The sequence below is a fragment of the Leuciscus leuciscus genome, assembly GCF_965113295.1.
Source record: "Leuciscus leuciscus genome assembly, chromosome: 17".
NCBI lineage: Eukaryota > Metazoa > Chordata > Actinopteri > Cypriniformes > Leuciscidae > Leuciscus > Leuciscus leuciscus.
In genome coordinates, this window is record NC_138741.1 from 36,698,859 (window position 1) to 36,725,877 (window position 27,019).

The following is a 27,019-nucleotide window of genomic DNA, read 5'->3' on the forward strand; positions in this document are numbered from 1 at the left end:
CGAGACCCTCCATCACTCCTTACGAGTCCCTCCATCACTCCACCTGCCCTTACGAGACCCTCCATCACTCCTTACGAGACCCTCCATCACTCCACCTGTCCTTACGAGACCCTCCATCACTCCACCTGTCCTTACGAGACCCTCCATCACTCCACCTGCCCTTACGAGTCCCTCCATCACTCCACCCGCCCTTACGAGACCCTCCATCACTCCACCCGCCCTTACGAGACCCTCCATCACTCCACCCGCCCTTACGAGACCCTCCATCACTCCACCTGTCCTTACGAGACCCTCCATCACTCCACCTGCCCTTACGAGACCCTCCATCACTCCACCTGCCCTTACGAGTCCCTCCATCACTCCACCTGTCCTTACGAGACCCTCCATCACTCCACCTGTCCTTACGAGACCCTCCATCACTCCACCTGCCCTTACGAGACCCTCCATCACTCCACTGGGAACCGCTGTGTTGAGATGGCAGAAGGATTTGGGGTTCAGCGCCTGTAGCCTACATACATGATTGTAGTTTGAATAAAGCTTTGTTTCATGTGTTGACTTGTATATGTATTTGTTTATTGTGTGATGGTGACTTTCATTCATTCTTTTACTAATTTATTAATATTTCTCATTGTTGTCAGTAAATAAAATATAATTATTTAATTAATGTTTTATTTAATTGTTTGAAAGAAAATGTAGATATGTTCATTATATACACATCTAGAGTGTATTCAATCATGCATAGCTATGTTTGTTTTATTGAATTATATCATTTTCAGTAAAAAGTCATATAATTAAGTATTGGTCAGCATTTATCATTGTTATTATTGTATGTTTTGGGGTGGGATATCAATGCAATTCATTCTGAGGTAATATTAATTTTAATATTAATGATACTTAAATTTTTCGAGTACAAAATCAACCGTTTTCTCCAAAGGCGAATCTTCGCACAGCTGCCCTCTGTGCAGACATTACAAAAGCTGAGGAAAACCATTATAGGTAGGGCTGTCGAGTTACTGATGTTATGAGGTATATATTATGGGTTTGCATACATAATATGAGATTTTTTACACAGGAAAAAAGAACCTACAAGGTTGAATATCTTAATATACATTTTCTTAAATAATTCATTATAATAAATTTTTTAAAAACCATCTTTTTGTTATTTATAGGCCTAGGCCTGAAGGATGAAACGAGAGTTAAATTCAACAAGAAAAAGAGGAAAACATAAAGCAGCCACTTTTGCGTGTGGATGAAAATGTTTGGATATAAAATTTTTAAAAATTAACAACATATTCAAGAGATGACAATTTTGGTATTTCGTAATAAAAATAAATAATATCGTTAGGGATAAAACGGTGGGTCACATTAGTAGGGTTAAGAACTTAAATCAACCCTAAATGTATTCATAAAATAAATGGGCAGCAGTTTCTTCAAAAAGACCACAAAATGAGTAAGTTGAATCAATATCAAGATATTTACAGATAGATGAATTAAACGTGTCGTTCAAATCTTTTAAGTTGTTGCGCGTGTGATAACGCGTCGTAGGTCACATGATAACGTCAACATGGCAGATGTCCGGTTCGCATTCATACTCAACGAGATCTGGCTATAAAGTACATACTCTTTTAGCGCTCGTTAAGTAAGTACTTATTGAAATTAAGTACCTTCTCATTGAGTATGCGGTTTCGAACGCAGCCTCAGCCACTGCGTCTTCAGCGGTTCGGATTTATGAACATCAAAATGACTGATGTGTTCCTTATTACACCCAAGAACAGAACACCACAATCGCTTAAATGCCATTCTGCTCATAGACAGTGCTCCAGTGAGTATCAACAATGACGCGCAGACTATGATGACTGACAGCTCGCTCACGAGCGAGGGCGGGTCTGATTTGAAACGCTGCTGTCAATCAACAATCGTGGGAGGGGCGTCCGACCGTGTGACGTCACACGGTCGAACGGCTTGATATGAGACAGGGGAAAACATATAAGAAGATAAAAATAAAAAAACACTGGATGGATTTTTATCATTTTATGATGGTTGTGTACAGGCACTGCCAACACACATTTCAGTGCAATCAACTTGTAAATTTGTGCATGTACCATTATATGACCCCTTTAAATGTATCTTTCATGTCAAATTCTTACATTTGCACTATAGAGCTGTTACCAATTAAACAAAATACTGTGTACTGCAAAATTACAACTGCAATAAAATTTTTTTTTAAACTTTTTAAAGGCCCACTGAAGTGCCTAAGATCGCGCAGCTTTGTTTGATGCGTTGACGTGATTTCCACTGAAACAGGAAGTTATGGCGGGACATATTGAACGGCTCCTCCCCCTTTTCAAATAGCCAATAGTGTTTAGTTGACCTCACAGACTGCGAGTTGTACTTGACAGCGAATCCGAGCGCTGATGATTCAATAGTAGAGGTGTGAATAAATTGTACTCATCTCCTAAATGCGAATTTTGTCATTGTTTTGGAACACACCAGCTTATTCATAACCTTAAGGCTAACATTTATAAAAGCTAAAAAAAAGAAAAACGTACATTTTGATTTCGGGGGCCATTAAGGACCCGTGGCCACCCTGTAACAGTTGCTAAAATGTATATTTTCTCTCCTTAGAAGGAAAATGAAAGCTCTTCTTACCTAGACCGTGCTCGTCACCGAAGTTCTTGACGGCCAGCCCGGTCCAGGTCTGCTCAGACACACACTTTATTATAACCTGATTTGCCTCAATGCTGTCTGGAGGAGCTGGTTTCCACAACCTCTCGACCTCTTCTGGCTTCGGGGAGTTGGTCTTCCACCCCTCCTGCGCAATCAGCCTCGCCACCTTTCCAGCTGAAGCCTTGCTGTGTGTGAAGTGTGCTGAAGAAAGAGTTACATAACTTAACTCATTCGAGTCACGGTGAATTAATGGGTTAGTTCACCCAAAAGTGGTAATAACCTCATGATTTATTCACCATCTAGTCATCCTAGGTGTATATGACATTCTTCTTTCAGACGAATACAATCTGAGTTATATAAACAATATCCTGGCTCTTCCAAGCTTTATAATAGCAGTGAATGGGAGCCCCAAAAAAGTGCATCCATCCGTAGGGTTGGGTATCGTTTTAATTTTAACGATTCCGTTTCCCAATTTCGATTCCAATAAGGTAAAAAAAACACACAACATTTTTTTTAATATAATTCACGTTTAGTCTTATTGCAAAACATTTAATTGTAGCTGAATATCATGAACAAAAATCAACAGGCTAAAGAACACTTACACAAGGAATTTTGCCTGTGGTTTAAAAATACCATAGAAAAACAACTAGCCTAACTAATATAAATTGTAAGCATTATTAAAAGGCAAGTAAACACTCAGTAATTAAAAAAAGAACAAGTAAAAAATGAGCAAATCGCAAAAAAAAGTTACAACTGAACAAAGATACGATTGAAATAAACAGTGTTTTAAGATTTTCAGGTATTCAGGAACAGAAACTGTAATCAGTGTTGCCAGATTAGAAATGTCGAAGTATCGTACCAAAACCTCAAAATTATCGTACACGAACCAAACGAATAAAATATAGCTATTTTCCAACAATTTTATTTTCCAAATAATTTTACAGCCAATTTAAACAAGCTGTGTATACGCTCACACTAACTGGAGGAAGTCTGGCTACTTAACTTTTTTTTGCCAAAGTGCAAAAGATATGCCGAAAGTCCACATTTTGAACTAGACCATAATTAAACTATGATACAGAGAGAAACTGATACACTGTCCTCACCTTCCCTTTCTGAACTCATTTTTTTTTTAGCACTTTACTGCTTCGTTTTGTGAAACTGATCTAAACCATAGACAGTTCTTCGGCAAAACTGTAGTGTTGACGTGCGGGCGACACCGTGTGGTGCCTGTGTGTGTGTGTGGTGCCTGTGTGTGTGTGTATACGTGCTTGCGTGCAGGCAGGCGTGCCTGCGAAATGATTCGGGGTCAGAGAGAGAAGCGGTAGGATGTGTGTTTGGACGAACGACTGAAAACTCTGAAATTATCGTACATTATGGGATTTTTTTCATTATTGATCGTACAGAGGTCAAAATTATCGTACAAATACGATAATTATCGTACATCTGGCAACACTGACTGTAATCAAATGTAAAATAGCACTGCACTTTAGAAGTAAAATATACATTACAAATAAAAGTTATTCAGTCAAAAACAAGTGAATTTTCTCTTTGTCTTTGTTGTTTGAGTAGTGTTATTAGCTGCTGTCACTATGCACAGTTGACCAATATAGTTACACATGCATGCAGCACATAAAAGCAAGTCATCTTGCACTTGAATGGTTTCACAAAGGAATCGATAAGAGGAATCGAAATTTAAATTTTATAACAAGTATCCGATTCCTGACCAAGTATTCGATTCCAGAATTGGAATCGATTTTTCGATTCCCAACCATAGTCACAGTCATATCACAGGATCTCCTCACACAGGCGAACAGAACAATTTGGCACCCTCATCCCGACTTGTGGGCCCTTCATGTATGGCCCCTCAACCGGTATCCGGGAACCTCCCGGAAAAGGTCCTAAACACTATCACCGAGGCTACCGAGTACTATCTACGCTCTTAAATGGTCAGCGTTCTCCGGCTGGTGTGCAGCTCGGGACCTTGACCCTTATTCATGTGATGTACCATCAGTACTTTCCTTTCTGCAAGAGCTGATGGACACGGGCCGGACCCCCTCCATGCTCAAAGTATACGTGGCGGCCATAGCAGCCTTCCATGCTCCTGTGGCCGGCCAGTCCTTGGGAAGGAACCGACCTGGTCATGCGCTTCCTTAAAGGGACCAGGAGGCTTAACGCGCCTCGACCCCCCTCTATACCTGCCTGGGACCTATCCACGGTTCTCAGGGCCCTTAAGGGACCCCCTTTCGAGCCGCTTCAGTTGGCTGAATTAAAGCCTCTCTCACTTAAGACTGCACTCCTGCTAGCACTAGCATCGGTCAAGCGAGTGGGCGACTTGCAAGCGCTCTCTATGAACGCTTCTGGTCTCAAATTCGGGCCTAACGACTCCAAGGTCGTCCTCAGGCCAAGACATGGTTATGTACCTAAGGTGCTCTCAGCCCCGTTCAGAGCCCAGGTCATTTCGCTATCGGCGCTTCCCTCACTGGAAGACGATATAGAATTGAGTCTACTCTGCCCTGTTAGGGCTCTCAGCTTTTATCTGGAGTGTTCTGCCTCATTCAGACAGTCAGAACAGCTCTTTGTATGCTTCGGCGGCCGGACCAAAGGGCTTCCAGTCACGAAACAGAGATTATCAAGATGGATAGTGGATGCTACCTCTTTAGCCTACGCCTCAAAGGGCATGCAATGTCCCAATAGGCGTCAGGGCTCATTCCACAAGGGGTATGGCCTCTTCATGGGCTTGGACCAACTGAAGACATTTGTGCAGCGGCCGGCTGGTCTTCGCCATCCACTTTTGTAAGATATTATAACTTGGAAGTGCCAGCACTGCAGGCACGAGTGCTTTCCATCTGAGAGGCCTCGGCCCCTGAAGGGTCCAAACCACTAGATATCCCTTTGCGGGCTCCGACTCTCTCTGGTCCCCGTTGGACTCTGACTTAGATATTTTCCTTACACATACGCATGGCTTTGCTTCAGAAAGCCTTTAATAACCCCCGTAGTCGCATGGCTTTGCTTCAGAAAGCCTTTAATAACCCCCGTAGTCGTATGGATTACTTCTATAATGGATGGATGCGCTTTTTTGGGCTTCAAATTTTAGGCTCCCATTCATTATAAATGATATTTAATGATTTTTATAATGATGCCATTATAAATCTTGGATTAGCCAGGATATTTTTTTATATAACTCTGATTGTGTTCGTCTGAAAGAAGATAGTCATATACCTAGGATGACTTGAGGGTGAGTAAATCATGGGGTAATTTTCATTTTTTGGGGTGAACTATCCCTTTAATGGCCTAGTTTGTGTCGTGTCAATGCTGTATTGGTGTATTTTGAGACTCACACAGCAGATCTTGCTCTCTCTGTTTGTACTGGGAGGCTCGCCACTTATCATAAAGCACACGGTCTTCTGGAAAACCCGAGTCGACGAAATCTTTTCGTGAAGCGTGTTCCTCTATCCTGGATCCAGCAGAACTCAGTTCAGCCAATGAGGTGTCGTCGTCCGAGGAAGCACTGTATTAGTGATGAATAAATATAAGAAAAAACACTTGTATAAAAAGGACCAGTTGTATAAACATAGCCATTATGTTAAGACATTATCTTAAGTTCTAGTGTGACCACTAGCAGTTAGTCAGTGGCAGTCCGTTTTAATTTTCTGTATCAAATTAGGCTAATCTACGTTTTGATGTAACCAAAAAAAAAAAAAAAAAACCTATGAACAGTCTTAATGGGATAGTTCACCCCAAAATGAAAATTAGCCCATGATTTACTCACCATGAAGTCATCCTAGGAGTATATGACTTTCTTCTTTCAGACGAATACAATCTGAGTTATATTAAAAATGTCCTGGCTCTTCCAAGCCTTATAATGGCAGTGAATGGCTGTTTATGTTTTGAAGCACATAAAAAAAAGCATTTATCCATCATAAACGAACTCCACACGACTCTGCGGGGGTTAATAAAGGCCTTCTGAAGTGAAGCGATGTGTTAGTGTTAAGAAAAATATCCATATTTAAAACTTTATCGACTAAAATAACTAGTTTCTGACAGACAGCCGTACGCATCGATTTACGGTAGAAGAGTGACCTCTGACCCGACGCATGATGAAATGACGAACGCTGAAGCGCAGAGGAGAGAGCAAAACACCAGTCACGAATTAGACATCTAAAACGACATTATTAGTTTTTTAAATGTGGGAGGAGCTTGAGTTTGTTGCCCAGCCCTGTTTGTTTGAACCGCGCGAGGCGTCAAAGCTTACGCTACTCCTACATCATACGTCATACATCGTCAAGTGTTACTCTTGTGGCGTAAGTCGACTTGCGTACGGCCGTCTGCCGGAAACTAGTTATTTTAGTCGATAAAGTTTTAAATATTGATATTTTTCTTACACTGACACATGGCTTCACTTCAGAAGGTCTTTATTAACCCCCGTAGAGCCGTGTGGGACACTTTTATGATGGATAGATGCTTTTTTTATTGACCTCAAAACAGAAACAGCCATTCACTGCCATTATAAAGCTTGAAAAAGCCGGGACATGTTTTAATGTAACTCTGATTGTATTCGTCTGAAAGAAGAATGTTATATACATCTAGGATGACATGAGGATGAGTAAATCATGGGGTAAATTTGATCTATGGGTGAACTATCCCTTTAAAGAAAAAAAAATGTATGTCTAACTTGTAAGACTAGTCTTATCGTCTTATGCAACCGGCCCCAGGTGATGTGTTGAGTGGAGACTGACCCGGACAAGGAGTCGAGGAGCTCAGCGGCGTCCACGATGTCCTGAGGCGTTGGATTTCCAGTGTTATTGGACAGGTACAGGTTTACGGCCCTCTGTTTGTGCACCGGGAGGCTTTGTGGAGCCGATCTAAAAGCCCTCCGCACGTCCTGACTCTTCACACAGGCCAGTTTATACCTGGAAGAAAACATCACATCAAATGTTAACTGTGATATGACTGTGACTAGGGTTGGGAATCGAAAATCGATTGGAATAGAATGGAATCGAATACTTGGTCAGGAATCGGATACTTGTTATAAAATGTAAATTTCGATTCCTCTTATCGATTCCTTTGAGAGCATTTCAATATGACTTTAAAACATTGAAGGTGCAGTCTGTAAGAATGACAGCTAGTGGTGGAAATAGGTACTGCAGTCCACATTCAAGATATAGGAGATCGTTGTTTCTCTACTGTAGATTAGGCAACTCTTAAAGTGACAGCAATCTATAATAACACTAATCAAACAACAAAAGATAGAGAAAACTCGCTCATTCTTGACTGGATAACTTTTGTAACTATATTTCTAATGTATATTTTATTTATAAAGTGCAGTGCTATTTTACTTTTGATTACAGTTTTTGTACCTGAATACCTGAAAATCTTAAAACACCGTTTCAATCGTATCTTTGTTCAGTTGTATCTATTTGTTGCGATTGCTAGTATTTTATTAGTTCTTTTTTAATTACTGTGTGTGTTTACTAGTCTTTAATAATGCTTGAAATTTATATTAGTTAGGCAAGTTTTTGCTATGGTATTTTTAGCCTGTTGATTTTTGTTCAAGATATTCAACTACAACTAAATGTTTTGCAGTAAGACTAAATGTGAATGATATCCCAGTTTTTTTTTTTTTTTACCTTACTGGATTCAAAATTAGGAATCGATAAGCAGAATTGACCGTTCGCAAGATCGCAACATTACTGTTGCTATGTCCGACAAACCATGCCGCTCTCACGCCCCACCATGTTCTCACACAGTGAAAAATACATCGCGCATGATTGCAGAGCAGAGAGGACACTGACAACACACTGACAAACAGGACAGACCAGGTTACTTTTGATATGAAACAAAGTCTCAACTTTCAAATTTGGTCATTTTGTAAAGAAATTTAAACAATAAATACCGTTTTGTGGCTCTTTAATGTGTCGTGACAGATCGCTGTGGCGCCTCAGTTAAAGCTTCTCGTGAACCGATCATCTCTTCCTTCTAGTTAATTTATAGCATCAAATAAACATGAATGAACATAAGAAGGAATGTTGTTTTAACCGCGGAAAGACGTCAGTATACTCCGTTTTTCAGGTTCAAATCCTCCAACATTAATCTAGTAACTCTCCTGACTGATTTGTCGGACATAAATGGCGGATTATGATTGGTCAGATCGCCTGTCAATCAAACTCCCTGCAAAGGATCAATTGGAATCGGAATAGTTGAAATTCAAACGATACCCAACTCTAACCGTGACTGACAGGATATAGTAAAGTGTCTCCATTTACACATGGATCTGTGTAGGTACAGTACGTACATTTCATGGAGGTGGAACACGTCATGTGACACATTGGAAACAGCCTCGCCGGACGACGACACGAAAAAACCCTGGCAGAATGTTTCGAGCCTGATGTTCCCAGGCCTGATCTGCTTGTAGTACAGCTGAAAACACTGCGGAGAAACACCACAGTTACTGAATGTAAAACACAGGCGCTGTGCAATCTGCTGTTTGTATCACGCTCAAACTTACAGCTTCCTCCTCTTGTGTCAAGGCTATTTGTATGCTTGCAGTTTTCTCCTTCCTTACGCCGATCACCACCCTGCCACCGTGAGCGATCCGCTCCACCCAGTCCTCATCCTGGGAAACATCGAAAAGGTTTAGTTTAATATTGCATACGTGTCCAGCATATCCTGAGTTAACAAACTCATTAAATTGATAATTTTGTCTGTGCAAATGCCAACTGTATACATTTTGGCACAGGTGTGTATTTTTTTTGAAATTTTACTATTCCCCGAGGTACACAAAATAGTTCCTCAGGACCTTTTGGACAAAAATTTAAACCTATTAAAACTGCAATTTTTAATCTTTCATTCTGTTAGCAAGGCTTCAAACGTAAAAATGTTCCCAGATGGTGCCATTTCTCAGGTTTGGCTTATAAAACAAATACTCGCTTTATTCTGTTTTTCTGCTTCGGCATACTATAGAGCCAACTGGATAAATTATTCAGCTATAATTGTGTGGGTGTGTTGGTATGGATGTCAGAGTGTGGTTTGTATGTGTGTAATAAAAAAATGTGTGTGTGTGCGTTTATGTGCTTTTAATATTTGAGAGAAAGAAACTATACTGCAAATCACAAATCCAACCACTGTGTGTATCAGTGGAGTTTTGCTGCATCTAATGGAGAAAATGTGTTACTGCGCCCAAACAATATCTCACTGAAAGCTCTTTTTTTGGGATCTCAACCTCAAATTTGGAGCACAACTTGTTTAGATTCATGGCTTTGATTTTTGAGTTCAACATGTTTCATAAAATATATATTTTATATAAAATATTGCTCATAAACTTAAACCTCTATAACTTTTCACTTTTTAAACTTTTACTTTAACAATAATCTGCCGAGGGTCTTCTTTAAAATGAGGCCAAACTTAAGTGTGTGCAACCAAGCTTAAATTTTTTATGACAGTTTTTTGACACAGAAACTATGGACCTCTATGGTTTTTTGTCCTCTATGGACCTATGTGTAACTTTTTTTAATTGACGCACAAGGGTTAAAGTAGATGAACTTACGGTCAATCCTGTCACGGTTCCTGGACGCTGCATGTGCCGGAAGACCAAGAGCGCCTGGAGGTAATAGCAGTACAGGGTCTTGTCGGGGCATGAGACCGCTGTGCCCGTCAGCAGATCCCCGTGGATCCTGAGAAAGTCTGACTTCGCAACTGTTAAAATCCTCTGGCAATCTTTAATGCTGGGAGCTCTCTCACTGAACCTTCTGTGACTGGATTAAACATAACAAACAAGACAGGTTATTAAAGACACCACCCTTGTGATTATGTGAGGAAGCAACCATAACCTATGTTCTTAGTATTATTAAAATAGGGGTTGTATGCTTTAGATCATTTTGTTTGTGTATCAGATTTAGTATTATCATTACAGGATATAGCATGTTTTAGTTAATATATTATTTAAATTACATTTAATCATTTAGCAGATGCTTTTATCCAAAGCGACTTACAAATGAGGAGAACAATAGAAGCAGTTAAACTAACAATAGGACAACAATATGCAAGTGCTGTGACCCTTCCCAGTTAAGTCTAACGCAGTTTATTTTTTTAAATAGATATAGAATAGAAGAAACATTATAATATTATAGGGTATAGAATGCTTTAGTGAACGTTTTTGTTTTATGAATGTAGTAAGGTAGAGAGATTGATGTTGTCTGTGTGCGAGGATTAAATGTGGTTACTGCTATTGTAACAAACCTAGTTTCCTGAGGATTAATAAAGTATCTATCTATCTATCTATCTATCTATCTATCTATCTATGTACGTATATACGCATGCATGTATTTATAACATTAGTAAAAAAAAAAAAAAAGCTCAATGCAAAATGAACATGTAACCTCGTATCCCAGGTCTTGTCATGTGTCTTGGATACAGTCTTCAGCGTGTCAGTGTAACTCTGGCATTTGGACCGGAGCTCTGGGTCGGTTCTGCACAGATCCAGCCTTGTCATCAGGTATTCCAGGAACCGTATAATGCTCCTGATGTAACTATAGAAGGTGGTTGTGCCCATGTCGGTGCGCTGCAGGGCCGTCAGAAAGTCCCGGGTCTCTGTGCTCTTAGACAAGAAGTCCAGGGACGGCTCACTCGCCGTGGGCTGCACGTACCGGAGGAAACGGGACACGTTGTCAACCTGTGAAGAAGGACGTGAGAAAGAAGTGTCAGCATTAAGATCATTAAAAGAAAGAAGAGCTACGGAACATAAGCCACATTTCCATTACCCTTCAAATCGCACAAACTGAAATTGTGAATTGAAAATACGCCCAATGGAAACGTGTCAATTTCGAAAAAACTCCCATATATATAAAAAAAAAGGTTAACGCTTGCATGAGGTGGTTTTTCAGGCAGTTCGAAAAAGGAATATTTCGTAAAACTGCAATGGAAACAGTTTTTGCGCATTTACAGGTCAGCTGACGTAGATGATGCGGTGTGTTTGGACAGAAGACGAGACAGATTTCTTCATTAAACTCATAAAAGACAAAAGAATTACAGGAATACTGGATTCTAAACAACAAAGAAATGCCACAGTTTATCAAGAGATTGAAGCAGAAATTAGTGGTCAACCGATATATCGCCAAGGCCGATGTGTTGGAAGCGGGACTTTTATTTTGACGGGTGGCGCTGAGAACACCAGCGCCTGCTCACACAGCGCTCACTCACATTCTCCGTCTTCATTAGTTTACGATCTCTGTCAGTCATATCTAATACTTTGTTAGACAGAACTGGTAAAAAGTAAAGCGTTGCTTTTATATTATTTGTAACAGAAAAGGCAAACAATCAGGCTAAAATACTTTCATTTACCGTCAACATTCAGCAAATGTGCATCTACATCATTTAATCAAATCTCTGAATATCTAATAAACATTTAATTTCATTGCAGATTTAATGGAATCCAGCTGTGATATCTTGTGAAGTGTGCATAAACGTGTTAGGGACGGTCGGTCCGTGTGAAGTGAGTGAATGTGAACAGAAGATCAGCTTCACAGGAGACACGATCGAAAAAATTTAAATCCTTCATTTTAAAATATGCTGTGCTATATCCAGTTGCCCACTGTGTCATATTCATATCGTTTTCACTGTGTGCTGTATGTAATATTAGTGTTACCTTGTCTTTATTTGAAAAAATATGATTACCAGTGCGCACAATATTACCAGATTACTGAGTGCAATGTTACAGTGTTTACTTCCTTTTTATTCACATATTCATATATTTTTAAACAATTACTTTATTTGTGAAATACTGTAATAGATGACTGTAATGGCAGATTCAAGAAGTTGCCATCTACAGTATAAGCAGGTTTATTTTAAGGATTTGTTTTGTAATTGATTTATATTTTATTAAATATTGATTAAAATAAATATAAAGTATAGGCTATATAAAAATACCGGCTTTACATCGGCCACCCTGCTCTCTAAGATATCGGCCATCAAAAAAACAATATCGGTCGACCACTAGCAGAAATGAGGGAGAAACACCCAGAAACTCCTCATGTGCCGCTCAAGTATTGAGACAGAGCGCAACGCGTCATAATCTGAAGACCACGCCCACCAAGGGGGAAAACAAACAAACTGTCTCCATTGACTTTGCATTCACCATTTAAGTTTGGTTTGCCAACTGCCATTAAACTTGAGAAGAAGAAGAAGAAGATTGACTTTGCATTGCGAGAGGCTGCCTCCTTGTCATTTCTTGTTTCTAACAAAAGACAGAATAATGCCTAAAAGCTGATGTGTGACAAGGTGTACAGCAAACAAGCTAAGAAACCCAGAAATAAGTTTTCATAAGCTGTCGACCCCAAAAAACGAGCGTTTGAGGTCATAAAAGTGGATACAGGCTGGAACGAATGGGTCAATTGTGGGATCCTGACACTCAGTATGCACTAAAAATACACTACGTGTGCAGTAAGTTAAACATTTGGTCACTGGTGAGTCAAATATCCAAATGTCAGTTTTATATATTATATTTCTGTAAGATAAACTATCCTGTGTTGTCGATTACGGTTTTTGGGGTCGAGAGCTAATAAAAACTTATTTCTGGGTTTTTTAGCTTGTTTGCTGTACACCTTGTCACACAGCAGCTTTTAGGCATTTGTCTGTCTTTTGTTAGAAGCAAGGAATGACAAGGAGGCAGCCTCTCGCAATGCAAAGTCAATGGAGACAGTTCGTTTGTTTTCCCCCTGGGTGTGGGCGTGGCCTAAATGCGCTCTGTCTCTATGCAGGAGAAGAGTTTGTTGACGAAAGAACACGTTTAGAGCCATATTTCCTCCTTCTTCTTCTTCTTCTTCTTCTTCTTCTTCCATCAGTTGTCATCCAGTTTGTATGTGCATTACCGCCTCCTTCTGCTCCGGAATGTGTAAACCTGTGATCTCACCTCTTGCATTTCTGTCAGTTGTGCCAATGTGGGCGGGGCTTAGTTAACCTGTAGTGATGTCACTGAAGCTGAGCCAATAAGAAGAACCAAAGGCGTGGCCAGACAAGTGTCACTCTTACTAACATTAAGCTGTATTGGATCAACCAAGGGAATTTGCAACTGTTTTTGGAGCAATTTCTTCTAAAATATGTATGTTATTTAAACAACAAAAAAGATTAGATTACCAGCAACTTCCACCCCTCTCACCAAATCAGTCCCTTGTAGGTAAAATATGTTTCTCATGTCCTTATATTTATAACAGGTCAATAAGAGCCCTTTTCCAGAAAGATGTTGTTTCGAGACCAAATGTTATTGCTTACTGGAATCAGTTTGTGAGTGATGTTGACTGGAAAAAAGTCTGGCTTCTTCCCAATCGCTATCTCTTAACAAACAAGGTTAAAGAAGTATCTTTTAAACTCCTTCACAGAATATACCCTGCTAAACACTATTTAACCAAATTTAAAAAAAGATATTGATGAAAGTTGTAGTTTTTGCAAAAAGAAGCCAGAGACAGCTGTTCATTTATTTTGGCACTGCCCTTTTGTGTCTTTTTTTTTTGGCAAAATGTACTTTATTTCATTGTTGGAAATGTTGATGAAAATTTTACATTACTGTGGAAAGTTGTTCTACTAGGTATTGTAAACTCAAAAGATAAACAACCCCGCACTTATTTTTTTATTTTTTTTATTTTAATGGCTAAATTCCACATTCCTAAATGCAAATTTTCAGGGAAAAAGCCGTGTTTTTTTGCATTTAAAAATGAAGTGAAGCTTTATATTGAGTCAATATTGCCCTCGAAGAAACAAAAAGCTATTAGAATTCTGCAAGCATGTACACTCTTTAAGGTATTCCTATAATGCTGACTGTACCTCCCCCTAGCATTTGAAATGTACTGTATTTCTATTGTTTGTTTTGATATTTCCTCAATAAAAAAAATAATAATAAAATTTTTTTTAAAAAAGAAATAAAAAGAAAAAAAAAGAAAAAAAAAGAAAAGAAAAAAAAGCTGTTTTGGATCAGTAGGGTATTTTAATGTTATTTTGTGCTCACCAAAGAATATATTGTGAAACATTATTACAATTTAAAATAAACTGTTTTCTATGTGAATATATATTAAAATGTAATTTATTCCTATGATCAAAGCTGAATTTTCAGCATCATTACTCCAGTCTTCAGTGTGTCACATGATCCTTCAGAAATCACTCTAATATGATGATTTAATGATCAAGAAAAATTTATGATTTTTTTAAAATCAATGTTTAAAGAGTTTTTGATGCTTATTTGTAGAAATAATGCAATGCATTCAAACATATGTGGTAAGATTATTAGAAATTAATCATTAAGACTTTAATTCATCAAGGAGGACGCATTAAATTGATCAAAATGGACAGTAAAGACATTTATAATGTTACAAAAGTACATACATTTAATAAATGCAAATAAAGGCTGTTCACTGAACTTTCTATTCATCAAAGAATCCTGGAAAAAGTATCACAGTTTCCACGGAAATATGAAGCAGCATAACTGTGTTCAACATTGATAATACTCAAATCATCATATTAGAATGATTTCTGAAGGATCAGGATCTGAAAATTCAGCTTTGATCACAGGATATAAATGACAGTTTACTATATTATTCACATAGAAAACAGTTTATTTAAATTCTAATAATATTTCACAATATTCCGAGAGACATTTAAAAATCCTACTGAATGACAAATTACAACAAATTGGTAATCAAGTGTACACATTATTCTGTTATGTGTTTATTGTATATAGTTTGATGGTTGCATTAAATACTTTATCACAAGGCTTTGTCAGTATTTCTTTTTCATATATTTTGCATGTCCATTTAGTCTGACTAAGTAGTTTTGTATCATTTTGAGTTATGGTTGGTCAGTTGTACTGATTTTAAATGACAAAAACGTTTGTGAGTTTGCTAATGCTGAAATGTATGGCTCCCATAACACAACACAACGAGCCACAGATCACTGTCGTTTAAAGAGGAGTTTTGATTGCTGTAAATTATCACTATACAGTGATTTAATGAGACAATGAGATGCTGGTGCAGAACAAAGGTGTGTAGTTCAACAATGAACAAAAAGTATACATTTAAAGCTTGAGTTTTTTGTTGTATATATTTTAACAATATTTTACAATTTATTTGTTCACCTAAATATTGCAGACAGATTGTGACTCTGTTTAACTTTATTTTCCGTATTTCTTTATATAGGCAATTATTAAATATATAGTAAGATATATTATTGCAAAACATGAAATTTATGAAAAAAAATTTAGCTATACTTTGTTCATCACAATGTTTTTCATGTTTTAATAAAAAAATGTACTCATTGTTAAAAAAATTTATAGTTGGTTTTCCCCTATTAGTATAGGCCTACTTTTTCATTATTATTTGTATTATTAGTCTGTATGTTTGAATAAAAGTTCAGTATAGTTCTGTAAGTCCTTCCGGGTCTTTTGTTTGTTCATCCTCACTTGTCCATCAGATGCTGCTTATTACAGATGTTACAATTCGGTTTGTCTAGATGAGTGCCAAGCCTTTAAGGGAAAAAGATGAACTGAACACTGAAGTACTTACATTTTTATATATAAAAGTTGCAAGATTTATAAGATGTTAAAACCTGTTAACCCTCACCAGTGCGTCGGCGCACTGAAGCGTTTTTTTATTTATTTAGTTCAAAGTTACTATCAGATTAAATGTTTTACCTTGACAAACTATACATCATTAAAAAGATATAAGACTCAAGTTTCAGTATTTGACAACTATTGTATTCTGAGAAACTTATAGTGACAGTTATGTCTTATTTTGTGTCAGGAGTTATGAAATGGAAAAATGCGTTGATACCTTTAATATGATTTATGAGCGTCAGCTGGTCCATTCAGAAAAAAAAACTCCGTGCTGTTGTCATGACAGCGATTCACAAAACAACGTCCCTCAGGGCTTTTAGCTCAAAAATGTGCAGACTTGGAGAAATATTGATATATTCTCATAGATTCACATCATATTTCTATAGACAGGAATAATATTTATTGAATTTATACCCAAATGCGTCGATGTAATCATTATGAGCGCTTCTTACTGAGATGTTCTGTGTTTTCAATTCATACCAATAGCCTGAGGGCGCTATATGCACAATAATACTCCATATATGGAACATGAAGAAGAGCCATAATCATGTGACCTTCAAGGACGTCACTGATAGCAGCTACACACAAAGCTAACACAGAGATCGCTGTAATATGCAGATACAGACGTTTTGAAGACAATAAACATGATTGCAAATGATATTTGATATTTGACTGTTCTTCAAGCAATGCCAGGTATTTTTATAATAATAGATTATATTTATAATGTAATGCTAATCGATATAGACTTTATCATCGTGCATACTATAAATAATATATTTTCTTTCTGATTTTTTTTTTTATCTGAAGCCAAATTAGATCACAGAAGATTATTTAAAACAATCGACTTGCGTTATAAAATAAGTTTGAAGCACAAACATAGTTTTAATCTCATAAATGGTCGTGTATTGATGGTGTGCTAAGCTAACATGCTAGCTAGCTCAGGTGCACCTGTCACCTAGAAGTTATTCTTTTATGGGGTTTTTTTCTAAATAGTAATGCTTTTCTGAAATGTTTTAGTGCATTTGATACAGTTTCAAATATAAGTGAGAACTTTGATAAAATAAATTAGGGATTGAAACCCTATGAATAGCCTGTGAATAGCCAGTCGTTAGTAACTATAATGCAGACAAAAGATATGCATATTTAGATCCATAACCAGGCTGGAGAGGTGTGTGAATGTGTACTGGGGAGACTGAGACTGAATGGGGCTCGTTTGCACCACAAAACAATAGAGACAATAGACTGAATAGATGACTTAGATGATGACTAAACATCAGTAGCATTTTTAGAGTCTAATCAAAATAAAGTAATTTGACATGATCTTGAAAAACATTTAACCAAATACAGAGTTTTAGACTTATCATTTTCAGATTTTAAATATAACATGGTCACACATATGGCTTTAGCTGCAGTGCATTTCTAGATTGCTCCAGGGCCCACTTCAATTTTATTTTCATGAATATGTTTAATAAAAATAAATTTCTAATAACTTTACAAAACTTTGAAGCTATTTAAAAAATGTTTTTTTCATTATGACAATAATTAATTCTACATTTACAATAAACTACCAGGTGTCAGCTTTCAAATGAGATCATACTTGTGCTTTTAGTGCAAAGGGTTCATGAACTGTATCTGTTTCAGTTTGGGTATGTCATTTCTGGGGATTTTTCAAAAGTGGCGTTGCAGCTTAACAGGTTAACTGTTGCACGGTCTTGAGAAAATGGTTGTGGCGTGGGGGGTGTGGTTCAGCGAGGTCTGCGACGGGAGAGAGAGTTGGGAAACAAGCGGTGAGTAAGTAGGTCAAGTGCAAATGAGTAACACCTGTGTCTTGTTGCAGTAATTGGCGTGGAGAGACCAGATATTCATGGGTTTCATCCGGTCCCTTTCCACAGGTGTATAAAATCAAGCACCTAGATTATGAATGCAGACTGCATTGTGCTTGATTAATACACCTGTGGAAAGGGACCGGATGAAATCCATGAATACACTGCTGGGAAACAGTGAGCGAGAGGAGAGAGATCAATCTGAGAGCTTGTACTGTGACCGCCGATGAGAGCTGGAAACTATTGAGGACTGTCACTGAGAAGCTGTTGAGAGCGCAGAGAGCACGAGTTTGGTTATGTTCCTTTTTGTTTAAAATAATCAGGATGAGTCTCAGTAAGCCGACCCTGTCTTCCTTCCTTCCTCTGTACATTGTTACACTGGTGCCGGAAGCCGGGAAGGAAGAAGAATGCCGTCATGCAAACCCCGTCAGGTTCGCCATTTGCGGATGTCATCCATTTGCTCGCGGGACCCCATCAAGAGCAACATCAGGCGCTGGTGGACATGAGGGAGGATCAGGAACGCCGTTTCCAGGCCCTTGTCCACGCGCAGTAGGAGGACCGCGAGCTGTTCCGGAGCTAGATGGACCGGGAGGTTCGGGCTGTGGGGAATCCCTCTACATCAGCCCTGCCCACTCCCGTGCCTCTCGTGAAGAAGGGTCCTCGGGACGAACTGGAGGCGCTCCTGGACCTCTTCGAGAGGACTGTAGGAGCATGTGAGTGGCCCCAATCCCACTGGCCGATATGCCTCAGGAGAGAGGCGCAAATAGCAGCACAGCAACTACCGGTCCAGAACCTCAGGGTCTACGAGGACCTAAAACGAGCCCTTCTTCAGCGGGTCGGCCTCAGCTCATAGCAGCTGCGCCCGCATCAGCTCCTTTTCCGACGCTCTCTCCATGCCAATCCCTTGACCCACTTCCTGCCACTAGGGGGGTGGGGCGGTCTGTTGGCACTGCAGGGTTTTGGGACATTTTATTGTTAGGTGTCCAGTGATGGAGGTGATCCAGGTCCCAGACGTCCCGCAAGCTGCCTCAGATCAAGCTGGCTTGTACTTATCAGGTGTTGGTGGATTCAGGATGCAACCAAGCCTTGATCCATCAAAGCCTGACTCAGCCCGAGGCATTGGATGAGAGCCGCATGGTTCAGGTACGGTGTGTGCATGGGGGACATCCAGTAATTTTGGGAACAAATTGGACTGCTTTTAGTAAATTATTGGGGTATTTATGTACGGATGTCTCTTGTGGAAAGAGAATGTATGGGAGCGGGCCGTCGCACAGGTGGGAGAGGTGGAACCGGGACCACTGGAGCCTGAACCAGGGGAACAGAGCGTTATTGAGAGGCTGACCACCAAGGCAGTGGCTCTCCGCAGCATTTCCATAAAAAGCAGAGGCACATGTCTCGTTTAATCTCCCGAGTGGGAATCCCGAAGGAGATTCTCACTGACCAAGGCAAGGCATTTATGTTACGAACCTTACGCGAACTGTATAAATGATTCGCACCAGTGTCTATCACCCACAAACAGAAAAACAAACAGGTGGAACGATTTAATCGCACATTAAAAACCATGATTTGGAAGTTCGTTCACGAAGACGCCAAAAAAACACCTCTTGTTTGCTCTGCACGAGGTACCGCAAGCCCCCACAGGGTTCTCCCCTTCGAACTTCTTTATGGACGTCAGCCCCATGGGGTGTTGGGTGTCCTGAGAGAAACGTGGGAGAACGGACCTTCAGATTGCAGAAACGAAATTCAGAATACATGCCATGTAAAAGCCAGAAACTAAGCTTTTTTTTGCACAGACCTATCTAAAGGGTTAATAGTGCCACCTGGTTATCAACAGTAAAAATGACAAATTTTACCTCTTCCCAACAGGGAAAACCACCAACAATCAAAAATGCATGATTATATGGTGTCATGGCTTTGCAATCAAAAAATGTGGTTATAATGGAAGTCAATGGGGCAAAAACAGCCATGAACAGTAAATGAGTTAAAATCGAATGCTGCACAAAAACTAACAATGCATCAAAACCAATGTTGTTTCTAATCTTTGACATGTCCAAGACTGTGATAAAAGGTTAAAAAAAATCCAGTCCACAATCACATTTTATATTGAAAATAAGTCATTTTGTGTGTTTTTTCCCCCCAAATCAGTGACATCATTTATGAATTTGGCAATTAAAGAGTTAAAATCCTGATTTTTTTAAAACATTTAGTAGTTTTGATCAGGACTGAGGTTGATTAATAGATTTATGCATATATATATTTATCTGATACATTTTTACAGCAGTTTAAAGTAGTGGCTGTTTTCAGCCACGAACATAATGAAAGGGTAGTGAATTTGAACAATGCACAAGGGTTAAATATGCGTGTTTGACCGCTGCAGAGCAGCAGATGTGACGTCACAGTCGAGTTCCATAGGACGTCACAGGCTGAGTTGTTCAGTTCAGCAGGGATTATCAGACTCAGACTCACTAACAGATGAAAGTGTTACAAACGCAATCTACCGCTTTAAACAACAGTAAAATAGTGTCTACACAGCTCGTTGAGATTCAGAATCTGACAGAATACGGTGTCATTTAATATATTTACGATATAAATTGAGTTACTTTGACGGAATCTTCAGCTCAGGTGATCATAACTGTAGTTCAGTAAAGTTATATATAAATATTATGTCTTCAAAGTTCTCAGTGAAGCTGGACAGCTTGTCCGTGGAGGCGAAGGACCGGACAGCCGCTTGGCAGAACCACACAAAAGGTACCGAGTAAATACACATCAGAACTAACACATAATGAATCCGACTTAAATGAGTCATTCCACGAAACCGGTACGATTTGGACTTACACATTTTTGGATTTTTTACTTATATGTATTACTTTTCTGAACATCCCACAACATTAATCACATATTTAACTTCCAGAAAAACATATTTTCCCACCTCAGGCATTAAATACCTATTATTATTGGTAATTATTTTAAGATATGGGCACTATTAGTCTTCAACCCCGTTATGGACACTATGGGAGCTCTCTGAATATGATTATAAAATATATTTGTAATGAAATCAACATTTTCCTATTAATCATATGTCCCTCACACTAATTCAGTAATTGTAAATGTAAAATTTACATATAATTTTACACTTATGCTATACTAAAGCCTGAAATGGAATTCTATCTTTATTTGATGTAACAGGGTTGAGTCGTTGAGCTTGACAACCACAATATCACATTCTAAATAAGTTATAGTTATAAAAGAAGGTGGTAACTTGCCTGTGTCTACACACAATGTTGTTCAGAAGACTTCTATGATGTTAATTCCTGTTATTGATGTCACATATAAGGATCTGTTCATTAGTTTTATGGGGGAGAATGATTTGTGTAACAGGGTTGAGGAATTACTGAGGGACGGAACTAAATAATGTGATTTTAATGAATAATCATGAATTTCAATTTACTTAGAGAAAAAACATTACCAGCAAAAAAGCACAGATAGATATTCATGGGAATGGCAAAATGTATGGACTTTTTTCTAATTGTATTATTCATATCCCAAGTACACTTTCATAGAAGGCCATGAGGGACATGACAAAACAGTGTCAACTGAAAAAACAAGATAATTTCTAATATAAAGATAATATGTATGTCATTATTTTTTAAACTTTATTAAAGGAGACATTTCAATTGATACAAAAAGCTTTTAAGAATATATTTTGGTGACCCAATAGGTAAAATACACTTAAAAAGGTCAGAGGGACTCAAATCATACCGGTTTCGTGGAATGACTCAAATGGTAGGACTTATATGTAGCACAGCATATCAGCATTACTGGGCTTGTAATGGGCTCTCGGTGCACAGGATGCTTATATTTGAAACTTTGCTAGAGATGAAGAATGTTTTTTACAATATAGAGAAGATGGTGCTCTAGAAAACATCATTGTTATATTGTCCCAGCAGCATACGACCAGCGGCGCTGGTTAGCCATCTTTTTACCACAGTATTTGCTGTAAAACCATAGAAACTAACACAATGAACCATGGTTTTACTACAACAATTATGTTAGGTTTATCTATGATTGTTGTAATAAAACCGTAACTACAAATTTAACCATGGGTTAAAAACTTATGATTACTATAGTTATGATTACCATACTTTTACTTTAGGTTTACTGCAATATAAAACTAAGTTGAACCATGGTTTGAACAAAAAAAATAACAACATGGATACAGTTTTACCATAGTAATACCATAGATCTAGTACTTTTCACAATACATATAGTTTCAAAGCCACTTTAAGGTTACAATCATAAAATATCCTTTAATCTGCCAGAAGTGACTGTGACACAACAAAGAAATGTCCATATGGAAATAGCGATAATACAAGTCAGGACTTTAAAGTCATGTTCAGTTAAATAGACAAAATTAAGCTGTCCTTCAACATTTTTTAAGGGCAAGTTCGCAGATTTTTTGCATCTGCACAAACTCGCTAGATCAGAAATCCAACATGGCGCCCATTTGCAACGAGCCCATTTCTCTAGTGTTCTTGGAACATGAACTAGTGAATCATTGAGCTGTAATCTGTGCTAATAAAACAGATGTTTCTAATCAATATTTGTTGTTTGCAGAAAAAAAGACAAAAGGGAAGAACTTCCTCTGGAGAGGATGTAAGGCTGTGAAACGTTCCTTCCAAACCCTCAAATCACGGGCTCATCTATACACACCCAGCGTAGAGCCGCTAGCCGGCACAGATGCGCTCGAGTCCGAGCCGACAGATGGTGAGTCTCCAGTTATTACCACCCTGATTCATGGCCATTTCAGCCTGATGTTTCTGGTGTTAGTCTTCATTTTTCCTTCTCTACTCCTGTTGGCTCCTCAAATATGCATTTAAATGTTTTGTTTGTTTGTTTTGTTAAACACCATTTTAAAAACCCATATATTTATGTAGTGGTTGAGAATTCTTTCTGTTTTTCTTTTTGTTACATTTTTACTGAACTGTACTGTAAATGTGTCTTATGGTGTGACATAACAAAAATGATGGAAAAAAAAAATCTCTTAATAATAGCATGAGAAAGATTTAACTTCATTGTTTGACACTTATTGTCCAAAATGTTTTCTTATAATGAAGTATTAGGAGTTCCTTCCACTGGAACTAAGGGGCCAAGCCCAACCCCTGTAAAACAACCCCACACCATAACCCCCCCCCCCCCCCCCCCCCCCAGACACGGCGTCAGCCGATTTTGCCGGGGCTTCAGCCCTGAATGTGTTTTGAAAAGTTGACTGACAAATATGAAACCGGACAATAGCCTATGTAAACCCCCGAAATCATAAGTTGCCATATTTCATCGTGCTTCGGCTTTGCTGCTGTCTCTGACTGGTGATTGTTGAAATCTGTCTCACACAGAGACGCACCTCGTGAGTGATTTCAGCCTGTCTTAGAATATCTCCAGGATTTGCGCGTAAAAGCAAACAGTCTCACAGCAAAACATTTTTTTAAATAAATAACGCAGTCAGCACCGCCGCACAGTCCTCTGTCAGAAGAGATGTTGTCAGGCTATATGTCAGTAAAACTCAGAAAAACGAACTTCTTGTCGTGTCAGCCGTGTGCTTGCGGCGCGCACTCTTCAATTTCACACGCAAATGTGGCGCACCCTGTATCACGCAAAAGAAACTACGAGCATGTAACGTCGTGTTCTGCCGTCAATTAAGTATTGAGATAACCAAAAGGGAGATTAAAGCTGCGTCAAAACTCTATGTCGGGGCTTTTGTATTCATTTGTAGACTACATAAATGTTACACATTTTGGCGTAGCCCTTCTCATTTTTCATTATTAATATTCTAACATTTTATCAATATTGAAAAGTCATCAAAACTGACTCATGTCATAAAAATAATAATTTTGTGACCAAAAATGTGAAAAATACATGTAGCCTAAATGATCGTTCATGAGATTCTTTTAACTATAAGCAACTCAATTTGTCTAGATCTGTAATATTATTTCCTTTGTATAATGAGCTTGTCTTTGTTTTCAATTATCTTATATTTTTATTGTGAGTGTGAACTGCTGCACAGTCGTGTAATTTAGTCAGCTTGATTAACATTATTACAATTTATCCCTATATAACACAGATGTTCTTTGCTAATTACAGAAACTATAAGCAAAATTCTTTAGTATAAATATATATTTTTAAAATGTGTATATATATATATATTTGTATGGTCCTCGAATGTGTTGGAGTATTTCACCAGTCATTCTTCTCCTGGCATCACGTCATCCTCAGGTTTGTTCCTCTCTGAGGTCCATGTCAAGAGGAGATGTAGAGATTCGTTGAGTCTGAGCAGCCGAGACTCGAACAGCGTTGATGGATTGGAGAGCCCAAACCAACAGGGTTTGTCCAGGTCTGACAACCTCGAAGGGTTTCTGTGTCCTCCGCTGCCGGGTCAAGTTCCTGTCGAGCCAACAGAGACTTCAGATGGTATATTTAGTATAAATATATATTTCAAAAATGTATAAATATATATATATTTGTATGGTCCTCGAATGTGTTGGAGTATTTCACCAGTCATTCTTCTCCTGGCATCACGTCATCCTCAGGTTCGTTCCTCTCTGAGGTCCATGTCAAGAGGAGATGTAGAGATTCGTTGAGTCTGAGCAGCCGAGACTCGAACAGCGTCGATGGATTGGAGAGCCCAAACCAACAGGGTTTGTCCAGGTTCAACAACCTCAATCCGCACCCGACCCAGACACAGAGCCAGGATCTTCCCGGATCATTAACATCTCTGTTTTCTGAGTTTTCTGTGTCCACAGGTCAGGCTCACGGGACGAGGGCGAAGCAGAACCCAGATGATAGACGTCCGTCCACTTCATCTGAACACTCTCTCACAGGTCAGAAAAGGCTTTTAATAAAGAAGTAATGGCTTTGTTTCTATTTCTATTTTCAATGGCTGATTTGTCATTGAAAATAGAAAGTTGAACCAACTAAAGTAACGGTAACACTTTATTTTGATGGTCCCTTTTGAACATTCTGTCGACTATAAGTAACTTTGCAACTACATGTCAACTTATTCTAACCCTAACCCTACCAGTCTACTAATACTCTACTAATACTCTAATGAGAGTTAGTAGACTTGTAGGTGCAATGTTACTTATAGACAACCGAATATCTTAAAGGGACCAAAATAAAGTGAAACCAAAGTAACAATTGGATGTGACCACTGACTGATTATTAATATTATAAAAAATATATAAAACAAAAACAGTTTTTGATGTGTGAAATGTTCCATCCTCAGGATCCTGGAGAACTGGTTCCACAGATTCTTCTCTGGGCTTCACGTCATCCTTAGGTTTGTCCAGGTCCAACAACCTCAAAGGGTTTCTGTGTCCTCCGCTGCTGGGTCAAGTTCCTGTCGAGCCAACAGAGACTTCAGATGGTATATTTAGTATAAATATATATTTCTAAAATGTATAAATATATATATTTGTATGGTCCTCGAATGTGTTGGAATATTTCACCAGTATCAGCCTTTTCACTGTTTGTATCACTCCGCTTGTCTGTGTTTGCGCAACTTGTATCATTAAGCCAGTAGGTGGCGACAAGTGACTGTCTTTATGAGTGAACTATTGAAATTTAATTGAACTGATTAGTGCCAAAACATTGATTAATTCAAGAAAGAAACAAGTTGCTGAAACCAATCTTTAATGCTAATATATAAATTGCTCATTTGCCTCTGGACACAAAAAGATTGCACTTGTGTTTGATTGAAATGTAACATCTATGCAAAATAATCCTTGAAAGATTTCTCATTTAAGGCCATTCCTGTTTGGAACATGTGATTGTGTATTGTCAACAATAAGCAGAAACATTCTGCATTTCCATTTTGTAGTGTGGATCATTCATTTCAACATTTATCCTCATTCTCATGTTTAAGAATCTGTTATCTGCTTGACAAATAATTTATGCTACTGCTCACTAACATGCTTTTAAAGCTATTGTTATTCAATGTGTGAAATTTTCCATCCTCAGACCACTCCAGATCCAGGAGAGCTGCTTTCTCTAAGAGGACGGTGGATGACCGTGACCGTGATCAGGATCCGCACCTGGCTCACGGGACGAGGGCGAAGCAGAACCCAGATGATAGACGTCCGTCCACTTCATCTTGCAGAGGTCAGAATAGGCTTTTAATAAAGAAGTAATGGCTTAGTTTCTATTTCTATTTTCAATGGCTGATTTGTCATTGAAAATAGAAAGTTGAACCAACTAAAGTAACAGTAACACTTTATTTTGATGGTCCCTTTTGAACATTCTGTCGACTATAAGTAACTTTGCAACTACATGTCAACTAACTCTCATTAGAGCATTAGTAGACTCTCTGCTTAATATCTGCAAACTCTTTATTGTGATGCTCCTCCAACAGACACTCTACTGACAACAAGTAACTTTACAACTACATGTCAACTTATTCTAACCCTAACCCTACCAGTCTACTAATACTCTACTAATACTCTAATGAGAGTTAGTAGACTTGTAGGTGCAGTGTCACTTATAGTCAACAGAATGTGTTAAAGGGACCATCAAAATAAAGTGAAACCTATTTTTTTTTAGAAATGTTTTAATTGGACGTTCATCTAAAATTTTCAGAACATACCGAGCACGTTCAAAAGTAACGTTCCCATAATGCAAAATTATAAAATAGAATGTTCCTTTAACCAAGAAAAAACATTTTTGAAACGTTGAAAAAACTGGACGTTTTGAATGTTTAGGGAACATTTAGAAATAAAGTTTTCTTAATTTAATGGGAATGTCAGCTAAACGCTTTCAATAAGGCATGAACTTGATGGCACTTGCGCTGTCTGACACACACCAGAAACACACACACAGAAAGCCGCTTCTCAGACAGCATACGATCCAGAAAATAATTCAATTTCACCACTTATTTCTCTTGAATTGTCAA

At 38.5% G+C, this 27,019-nt stretch overlaps 1 protein-coding gene across 2 annotated transcripts in view; it reads right to left on the minus strand.

Moving 5' to 3' along the window:
* LOC309479406 (uncharacterized protein) overlaps positions 1 to 12,439 on the minus strand; it is a 31,181-nt gene extending 18,742 nt beyond the window's left edge. The window contains exons 1-7 of one of the 2 annotated variants that reach the window (XM_082143533.1): positions 11,994 to 12,439; positions 10,211 to 10,418; positions 9,173 to 9,280; positions 8,960 to 9,093; positions 7,404 to 7,577; positions 6,006 to 6,175; positions 2,650 to 2,868 (exon numbers count right to left, since the gene is read on the minus strand). In XM_082143533.1, coding sequence (XP_081999659.1) covers positions 2,650 to 2,868; positions 6,006 to 6,175; positions 7,404 to 7,577; positions 8,960 to 9,093; positions 9,173 to 9,280; positions 10,211 to 10,243 — 838 coding nt within the window. In that variant the 5' untranslated portion in view covers positions 10,244 to 10,418; positions 11,994 to 12,439. Of the gene's footprint in view, positions 1 to 2,649; positions 2,869 to 6,005; positions 6,176 to 7,403; positions 7,578 to 8,959; positions 9,094 to 9,172; positions 9,281 to 10,210; positions 10,419 to 11,042 lie in introns of both variants that reach the window. The other variant, XM_082143532.1, reaches the window with a different exon arrangement.
* Positions 12,440 to 27,019: the final 14,580 nt, after the last annotated feature.